Below are 9,835 nucleotides of genomic sequence, written 5' to 3' on the forward strand. Positions count from 1 at the left end.
ATTTAGCGGTGTCCCTGCTCCTGCGGGGGGGTTGGACTAGATGACCTCTAGGGGTCCCTTCCAACCCAAAACATTCTATGATTCTATGATTCACAGCAGGCACAAACCATCACACCCGCACAACCCACCGGCCGTACAGGCTCGGGCCGGCATTGCCACACTTGACTGCACAGTAGGAGAGGCCACCGTCACACTTCCAAAGCCCACAACTGATCAGGGAAGAGGGACCACCACAGGACAGGGAGCCAGCGGCTGGGAAATTGAGCCACCAGCAGCAGACGCACGCACCCCATAGGAATTCCGAGCCATGAACGGCAGACACACACACACCACGGGAATTCCGAGCCATGAACGGCAGACACACACACACCACGGGAATTCCGAGCCATGAACGGCAGACACACACACACACACACCACAGGAATTCCAAGCAGCGCCTGCTGCTGCCAGGTACCACTCACCCGTGTAAGCACCCACCCACCTTTTGGGAAGTCTCAATGCCAGCCCCGTGGCCAGAGCTCTCTGCCCACATCCAACAGTTTCAAGTTCCTTCGGTGCCAGCTCGCGGTCAGACAGCTAATGAAGGAGCAGGATTTGGGCTTCATGCTGCCACCCACACTGCCCCCGTCTCGGGGCTCAGCCCCCGAGGATCACACAAATCCCTGGCACGTACCGCTCTGTGGTTCCCAGGCCACTTCAGTTTCATGCGGTCATTCAGCTCTGCCCCCCCCAGTCACATTTTAGCAGGCTTTGCCAGCATCTGTGGAGCCCCTGGTTTTGGAGCCTCTCTGGGAGTTCCTCAGTTCCAGCACAGCTCCTGAGCAGGGGGAAGCCGAGGGCCGTGGCGGAGGCAGCAGGGGGTGCCCAGGGTACCTGGCAGGGCAGCGCCTTCTCACCACACCGCAGCTGGGGGTGCCCTTGCAGGTGGCAACTCAGGTAAAGAGAAAACTAAGGAACCTGTTAACAATAGCCTGGCCATGGCAGAGGGTGTTTTTAAACGTGTCACGGGACAGAAAGTACTGACAGTGGTAAGGAGAAAAAAAAAAAAAAAAAAAAAAAAAAAAAAAAGTCATGTATATACCGCAAGGGACAGACTGGAATTATCCACAACCTGTATGGTATAGCAATTTGAATCCTTCCCCCCCAGAGTTAACCCCAGTTCCCTTTTATCTTCCAAAGCAGAAAGGGTGGGTTTTTTTGTTTTTTATTTATATCAGCAGATCATTAAATGATCTTTGCCTCTTACAACAGAGGAACAGCAGGAAGTCGTTGTTTGCAGTTGGTTTTTATTATTTTTTTTAGAAGAACATTTCTTAAGTTATGGTGTAGGTCCAATTTTGGACATTTTCCAATGTAAATAATGTTGTAGTGTCACTGGGTGTCTGTCCTGCTCCTAACACCTGAGCTCACCTGACATCAAATTTGCCCCGAGGGCCAGAAGCCTCCAATACAATTCCCAGCTTACGCGTAAGCAGCAAGCGGACAAGCAGAAGACACCCGAGTATGGAACTGCAAAGGCTGCAACACGAACGTAGACCCTAAAGGGAATCCACGTCCTCCACCCACAGGACTTGCGCAGAAGAACTCCCATCAACCCCTGAACAACCTGGAGGAAGCCACGGTTCACTAAGCTGGTGTACGAGGGGCTGCCTGCAGTACACTGAAGCGCTTAAAAAAAAAACCCACCCCAAACAAACAGATCAGCCAAGGCTACCAGTAAACATTTCGTAAAAGATTTATTTCAGTATCCTTTATCACAAAGAGGAAAATACATATAAGATTAGAAGCATGCAACTGTCTTCTACATTTCTATTTTTTGTTTTTGTGTTTGCAGCACACTGCAATATGCCTCCTGTGCCACCCTCACTTCTTCCTGAAAAATGCGATGTTTCAAGACATAGGATAACCAAAAAAAACCCACAGTAAGGTAAGATAACGTAAGAGAAAAGTGCAAAGTAAAAAAAAAAAAAGTCACGTATATACCACGTTCAACCCCCCCTCCAAAAAACAGATAAAGGCAAACTGTCATTTTGCTGCACAATCAGATTGTCTTTATGAACTACTTTACAAAAAAAAATTAATATAAATTAAGGGCACGATCCTGCAGACACTTAGAACCGTAGCTAACTTCAATCATAGATTGGCTCCGTTGGTATTATTAAAAGCCACAAGTTAGTCACATGCTTAAGTTCTTGCAGTATAAGGCCCTAAGGCAATAAAATGTTTAAGAGCATTAAGGAGAACAAAAATTAAAGCAAACAAAATCACTCCCAGATGTGTTTTGCTTAGGAAGTTTATATCAAACATTTAAAACAGAACAGTTTGCTCCTAAAGCCCTGAATGTTTCTATTACTTAAGCAGTTTTGCAAGATTAAAAGACAAAACCCTCAGGAAGCTGGTACAGATGTTAATTAACATAGAAATTGCTTCAGGCAGGTATGTAGGGAGGTGGAGGTTCCTTCTCGGGCATCTTCACTGCCATTTCATAGGTTGGCAGAACATACTAAAAAAGACGACATTTTGAAGAGATTAACGTAACAGGTTTAGAGAAAAAAAAAGCACACAACGAGAACATACATGCCCCATCAGCAACTTAATCCTCTGTTGCAGGCAAGTGTTTTTAAGAAGAGCTTATTGCTGTTTCTAGTAAGCTCACGAGGAAGCGGAAGGCAGCGCAGCCATAGTTTACTGCTCTGCTGAGCCTAACCCCAGGTCGTGCGTTCCAGCCCGCTGTCTCTCAGTTTTGCAAAGCAGCAAGGAAGGTTCTGACTGGTGCAGTCAGAAAGCTTCATGCTACTACAAGAACATTCAAAGACTTTTCTCTTAAAAACCTCCCATTTTATGCACTACAAGAATGTAGCTAAGAACAGCCCACCATAACATTAGCTGCTTTAATGTCTTTAATCTTTCCAGTCTTTGTTTGGAAAGCTTGTAAACATCTGTGCATACAGTGGTTTTCTACTTCAAAATTAAATGACGCTGGCTCCTTTTACCCCAAAAAGAGATTTTACCTGTGGAGGAGCTTCAAAAGCAGGGTACACAGCTATCTCTGGCAAATTTCTGTTGCTGATATATTTATAGCAGTTCCATACACAGTTAATTAGATATGCCTGAAAGAAGAGAGATTTCTCTTAAAAGAGACCTCGTATGCGTTAGCCAATTCAGAAATCAGATGTTGGATTACATTCATGTGATAAAAAAAGAGCATAAATCAACTTAGTCGATATGTATCTGAGGAACGGTTGCTATTTCACGGATTTAGCCACAGAGCTATCTTGTTCCCCATTTAGCTTTGCTACCGTAGAGACTCGGAGAGGATGAACCACACAGGTTTCAGCAAAAGAATTCACAGATCCGTTCAACTAATCTATCTGCATGAGTAGTGCTAGTCAAATGAATCCCCAACTGGCTTATGCTTCTGTGGATCTCAGTCCAAACCTGCTGGGAGGAGAAGCAGGAGGACAGGCCAACAGCACAGTCCCAACTCATCCCCAGGTTAGCATTAGTGTTTGTCCAAGTACCAGTGTGAAGGAGAGGGCGCGGACACACACCTGGGTGGCAGGATAATGGTAGAGCAAAGTATCCTGGACTTTAAGGGAACATAACTGCTGTAAAAAGACCCGCTGTCACTCTCTGATGAGGATTAGATTTTTTCACTATTAACCTCTCTGAATTTTCATCAGCAAGTTAGCACATGTTTATACACAAGGTACCAAATTTCCCAAATGATACAACAATATCATCTACTGTAGCAGGCTTCCACTCTCGGCAGTCAGACATTCCTCTTGGAGAAAGTATGGAAAATTAATAAAATACTTTTTCACTACTTCATTTTTTTCTTAAATTCATCCTTAATGCAATAGAGGAATATTGCCATGGCCAATGTACATTATTCAACTCATTTCTCTAATATGCTTTGTCTGCACAAGTTTTTGTAGTTCAAATGAATGCCTCTGTATTTAGATCATCAAAAAAAGAAAATAACTGGTAATACCACTCTTCAGTAGGAAGAAAGATGCACCTCTGAATTAACCTATGCATTTCCTCCTTCCATCATCTTCCTTCCAAAACACATACCCTGGTTTGTTAGGCACAGTGAGAGATTTTAAAAGGTTTGTTTAGAAAACTTGTATGCAGTAACTCAATATTGTTTCACTACAAGCTTAATTACAAATACTAGATTTATCTCCACATATGCAAAAAGATGGTATTTGAAGTCTTTGTGCATTCCTACTTGGGACAGGCAGAGCTGCATAAACATGCCCCACTGCATACAAACAAGTTAGCTGAAGACACCAGTACACAAAATACGAGGTTTAAGTCGTATCATAATTAAACATCCTAACAAGTCTGCTCGAAGAAGTTCTTAACTCAGCATTGAGAAGTCAGCCGAATTCTTAATTCAGCATTAAGAATTAACTCAGATCGATAACGTCTCAATACAGTAACTCAGGAAACAGACATATGCTTAAGTTTCAGCTTACCTTTAAAATGATAAATAAAGCAAAGAACACCAGAACAATAAACAAGAGACAGCTGGAGTCCAAGGCAAGGAGATCATCTTTGTAAGGGAAATCCGGCTAGTCAAAAAAAACCCAAACAAAACAAAAAAAAACACAGGGAAGGGAAAGAAAGGGAGGAGATAAGCATGAAAACCGCAGTCATAACAGAAGGACATCCAAACTTCACACCCAAAGAAACAAACTCATGTGCAAACTACTCCCCCAGAAACAAAGAGTTCCCTTTCTTACTAGTTTCTTCCTTATCCTCCCACAAAGCACAGCATTTACCCTGCCTCTGTCCTGCAAGAACAGGTCACTAACAGAAGAGGGTTACCTACACAGAAGCCTTGCACTGTCTCTGTGCCTTGTCACTTCCTCAATCTCATGCTAATACAGATTTTGTACTTGTACAGCATTTGTACTTACAGTCCTCTACTTGATAACACTAATAGCTTAATATTAATTACCTCCTACTGGTCCATCCAGCAACATACATGTGCACAGAGCAGAAAGGACAGAAGTTGCCCCCAAACTTCAGAAGAGCCAAAACAAAGAGGTGCTCTGCCTGATTTTTTTTTGTTTCTCTGTTTTAAAAGGATTTGTTTTAAACATCTACTTGAACAGATCTAAACACCAGCCAGACACAGCTTGTGATCCCCGTTAATTGACAGCACATTCTATCCATTGAGTCTTCTTGCAGTTAAAACACAGGTCAACATTAATGACAACTCTCCTCTTTCCTATGCACAGGAAGGTAGCTGTAGCTCGGTCACTTATCCAATTTAACTGAAATTTAATTTCACATGTAAAATATCAACTTGAGCTGAACAAACACTTACCAACTGATCCAGGTAATCCTTGATTCTGGGCAAGTAGGTTAGAGAACTGATGGCAACCAGACAACTGAGCACAAAGTCAAAGAGTTGGTAACAGAAAAATGGGATCAGCCAGCCTACACGATGCTAAGGGAAAAGAAAAAGAACAGCAAGCAGCAGCCTGTAAGGTATTTTGTTAAAAATTCAAGTAGCAAGTTTAAAACCATGAACTATAAATATACTTACAGCGATTGCACCGTACACCATCATTGCACTGATCGTGAACATGAGGAGGGAGATAGCAAATAGAACGCAGGCATTTTCTGCATTAAAAGAAAAACAATAAGCATCAGTCATTTCCTGAAGTTGCCACACTGCAGCTGACAGGTACTCAAGCTCCATCCATTACTGTGATCTGTTCTCACTCAACTGCTTCATCTGTGCAGCGGCAGAATTGAGTAACTCAGACCTCTCCTAATGGAAAAAGATCTCGTTCAAGAAAACGAGCAGGCGCTGGGAAAAATCCCTCTGCCTTAATCAAAAGCCTGAATAAAGCTCAGACACACCAATTAGAAGCCTGACATAGTTTGATAGTAATGCAACATAATGATGCTGATTTGCAATATATGTCAGCGCTAAAAGTATACGGGTGATTAACTTGTACAACTGAAAAGAATTTTAAGTGAAACTAGCACGGTATCAACCTTTACACTTTAAAATGGTTTGATTGTGTAATTTGGTCATTGGCAGTGACAGCAGCACTGCTGCTTCAGTAACACCACGGAAAACAGGAAATCACTGTGTGGAAGGTATCTCGTTATTTACAAGATAAGGCAGATGAACAGAAGCCAAATGGTAGCAGAATCCAGGACATTCACGGAAACTGAATGATAAAGATTCTCTCTGTGCATCACAGTTACTGATGACAGAAGCACAGCTGCTTTCCACTAGTTAAGATTATACTGGTTCTCCTACAGCAAGCAGAGTTTACATTTTCAAAGACAGAGAAAGAAACCTGCTTCAGAGTCTGTAGATGGGGTAAGCTAATGTTTTTAGCAATGCTGAAGCCAAACTGTTGTGCTTCCCATGCCCGAAACAGATGATCTGAGAATCATAGCTTTCTAGTCCGCAACTAATTTGAAAAGATGCACTGTAAAAGCACTTACATACCAAATTCAGCACAAGATAATAATACCTACATACACAGATGGCATCAAGGAGGTCCTCCCATGACTGAAGCGTGTTGTGTTGATCAGCAATAACCAACAAGCCTGGTTTTCTCCTGAGCATTTGTTACTTCACAACATCCACACACCCAATCAAAACTGTAATATCCTTTCACGCACACAAAACCTTCCAGCCCACATTCCAACATGGGAAACAAGAAATTTTAAGTCAAAAACATGCAGTAGCCATTTTACACAAAGAGTGGAGAAAGCACCTTCAGAAGCATCTCTCAGTCATACAAGTTTAAGGCTACCAAGTACACCAACATTTGTTACAAAACATAGGACATTTTACAGATATCTGCTCTAATTTTACTTAGTATTTCAGCTTTATGAAGTATTTGGTCCTTGTTCCCACTCTCATTTCATTACTAACAAGCGTGAGTTACAGTCACAGGTCAGAACTGACAGATCCTCAATCCAGGTCATGAACAACGAATATGAAGACTGTAAACCACAACTCTCAAAATCCAGATTTCTGCTGTACTATTTATCTTCGCTTCAGCCCAGATCTGACCCTCCCTAAATTTTAGTGCTATACAAGAGACTTGGATGAGACACATCAGAAGTGCCACACTCAACATGTTTCTGCACATTTAAAAAACAAGAAAAACAAAACATGCGTGCAAGTTGACATGTCATACCACAGTTGAGAAACTTAGTCATTACAGACAAAAGTTTGACACTGATTGCACCGATTCCTACACTTAATCTGTAATGACACAGTGGAAGTAGGCTTAATTCTGCTCATGATGCTTTTTCGTGTTTCGTCCACATGTCAAACTTTTTCAATAAATACTTTGGTTTCACTCAAGTACTTGGCATTGCAATTCTTCCCCTGTTCTTAGAAAAATGCCATGGTTTTCTCTTAGTAAACTCCTACACAATAGCTGTAAGCTCTTAAATCCATGAGGATCACCAAAAATTAAAAAAAAAAAAACAAAACATCTTTAAAAAATAGTTTTCTGCTTTTTGTTTTACTGACACAGCAAGGATAGCAAATGTTTATGGAGAAGGTGAATTAGAGATGTTTCACACATAATTCAATACTCAAAGCATTAGAAGGCAGAGAAACCTTTAGAAATGTTATTGTTTAAAGATGCTTATGAATAATATGAAATAAAAATAATATTCCATGTAAGCTTTTTTTATTCTTGTAGAAGACCTCAACCCCAGAATAATTAAGAGAAATTCAAAAAACAATACCACCATATTTAAAAGTTATATGTATATATTGCACACTAGTGTAAGGCAAACAAAGCATGCAGTATCATGGTGTATTTTCTAATTAAACAGCGGAGTTATACACCTACCAGCCATTCTCTCAGAAGCATAGTAATTTCCAATGACTTCATACTGGATATCAACAGTTGGCACTATATTTGGATGAGTCACTTCTACTGTCAACAAGATGCCCATCAGCAAGTTCACCACCTGAGAAAGATCACAGTTACCTAAAGGTTATTTACACTGCAACAGCTATGATCTTTATAAGGATGCACTAGTAAACCTTTTATTTCAGTTAGAAATAAATTCTTTGCTTTGTGAAAGAAAAAAAAAAAAGAATCCAACTTATGATTAAATTTCAAGCTGATTTAGTTAAACCACTCCTGTATGTGAAAGAAAAAAAAAAAAGAATCCAACTTCTGATTAAATTTCAAGCTGATTTAGTTAAACCACTACAAAAAAAAAAAAACACCACAGAAGAACACTGGAATGCTTGCTAGTTTTAACGAATTACAACTAGAAACTTCGCAAATTATGAGGATAGATGGGATTTGTAAGGATTCAAGTGACATAATTAAATTGATGCTGCATGATTAATGCACAGATTTGCGAACCAGAAAACTGGAAACAGTTAAAAGAGGCCAGGAAGGAAAAGGTAAAACAACGGACACAACGAGGAACATTTGGAAAGAGTTTCTGCTTTCTACAACAAACTGAAAGGCAGAGTTAATTTAATGCACAAGTAAGGGACTGCACCCTACTCTTTCAAATAGTGCTGGGGGCCAAGCAGTACAAGGGGATGTGCAAGCATCACACAGTAAACACTAAGTATGAAGGAAAAATTCCACTACAGCTCTAATCCTCAAATGGAGCTTGCTTCTTGATTTCTCTCATGTTACAGTTCTAATACAGGAGCGGGAGAACTGTCTCCCTCCCCTTCCTAAAGCATTTATTAAATCCTCATCTGTCCTTATCAGAAAGGCTACACAAACACAGGTAAAGTATAAGTAATCTCACACAAAGACCGAACGCCAAAATTTGTAAGCATTCGGCATCAGCTAGGTGTTCACCAGTCCTTCTCCTCACTCACACTGCTGCTGAAGACTACTTCTGTTTCCCCATTCTGGTACACACCAGAAACGCATTCATAACAGTAAGAGCTCAAGGAGTCAGAAGTAGCTTAAGCCTCTGCAAAATCACCTTCACAGCATTTATAACCCATTCAAGATTCACAGGGGCATAGTTTCTGCTACTAGTACCTGGAGAGACACGCCAAAGAAAAACGCTGCGTAACAACAACAACAAAAAAGTCATGATGGTATTTTCAAGCTGCAGTCATTCTGCAATCAGTATTCAGTATGGTCACCACCACCAGCGGGCTCTTACACAATTAGCCTCAAAGAAAAAAAAAAAACTGGTTTGCAGTTTCTCACAACTTCAGAATATTTGCCAGATATTTCTTATTTTACTGGCCTGGTTCCAGGAGTCAATGACAGTAATAGTGGCAAGCCTACACACAATTACTGAAGCTTTCAGTCAGGAAAAAAGATTTTGAACATTTAAAAGGAGTTTTAACTTTTAAGACTCAGTTCCAACAAGGGTGGGGGTTTTTTTGTTTGTTTGTTTAAGGGTTTTGTTGTTTTTTCCTTTTTTCCCCCCTAGGGTTTAGAGATATCATGCCAATAAGCTTGCTTACATTTTCTGCTAAAAAGAACCCTTTAGTGAAACCAAAGCTGATCGTTTTGTAGAAATGCTATCCTGTCAGCATGTGTTATACAAACTTCCCAGCTCCTTTCAGCCACTTGTATCCTCCATTTTATGCCTTAGAATGTAAAATATAGTAACTAGCACAGCTGGTAGTAAAGAACTAAGTTTAGCCACCAGTATCTTTAGCCTTGAAATAAGTGTATTTTCCCCCTCACAAGATACTTCCTACAGGGCAAACTGTCAAGTTCTTCATCTGCCACTTACCTAAATCTTTTATTTTGTTTCACCATTGTTCAAACATATAGAATACTATGTTCTCACCACTCCTGTTTCATCCTTCTCTACTCTGGCTTTCTGC

The 9,835-nt window shown here is 40.8% G+C and overlaps 2 protein-coding genes across 2 annotated transcripts in view; both read right to left on the reverse strand.

Annotated features, from left to right (window-relative positions):
- MATN3 (matrilin 3) overlaps nt 1-534 on the reverse strand; it is a 17,914-nt gene extending 17,380 nt beyond the window's left edge. The window contains exon 1 of the mRNA XM_035898495.1: nt 482-534. The gene's annotated coding sequence lies outside the window, so the exon portion shown is untranslated. The remainder of the gene's footprint in view (nt 1-481) is intronic.
- A 1,197-nt stretch (nt 535-1,731) lies between these two features.
- Nucleotides 1,732-7,977, reverse strand: LAPTM4A (lysosomal protein transmembrane 4 alpha). Its single transcript, XM_009643018.2, has 6 exons — nt 7,857-7,977; nt 5,564-5,640; nt 5,342-5,464; nt 4,485-4,580; nt 3,012-3,110; nt 1,732-2,503 (listed from the first exon to the last, which is right to left on the reverse strand). Exons 1-6 carry the CDS (start codon nt 7,960-7,962, stop codon nt 2,429-2,431), a joined length of 576 nt encoding a protein of 191 aa, XP_009641313.1. The 5' UTR covers nt 7,963-7,977; the 3' UTR covers nt 1,732-2,428.
- Between the last annotated feature and the right edge of the window lie 1,858 nt (nt 7,978-9,835).

This window comes from Egretta garzetta, unplaced genomic scaffold, assembly GCF_000687185.1.
Source record: "Egretta garzetta isolate BGI_Z169 unplaced genomic scaffold, ASM68718v1 scaffold847, whole genome shotgun sequence".
NCBI lineage: Eukaryota > Metazoa > Chordata > Aves > Pelecaniformes > Ardeidae > Egretta > Egretta garzetta.

Excerpts from the sequence above, each read along its gene's own strand:
- LAPTM4A (XM_009643018.2), bottom strand. The coding sequence starts at position 7,962 with ATGGGCATCTTGTTGACAGTAGAAGTGACTCATCCAAATATAGTGCCA. Across the intron at positions 5,641-7,856 it reads TGCTTCTGAGAGAATGGCTG|AAAATGCCTGCGTTCTATTT; the intron begins GTAGGTGTATAA and ends CTTTTAATGCAG. Across the intron at positions 3,111-4,484 it reads CTTTATTTATCATTTTAAAG|GCATATCTAATTAACTGTGT; the intron begins GTAAGCTGAAAC and ends CTCTTCTTTCAG.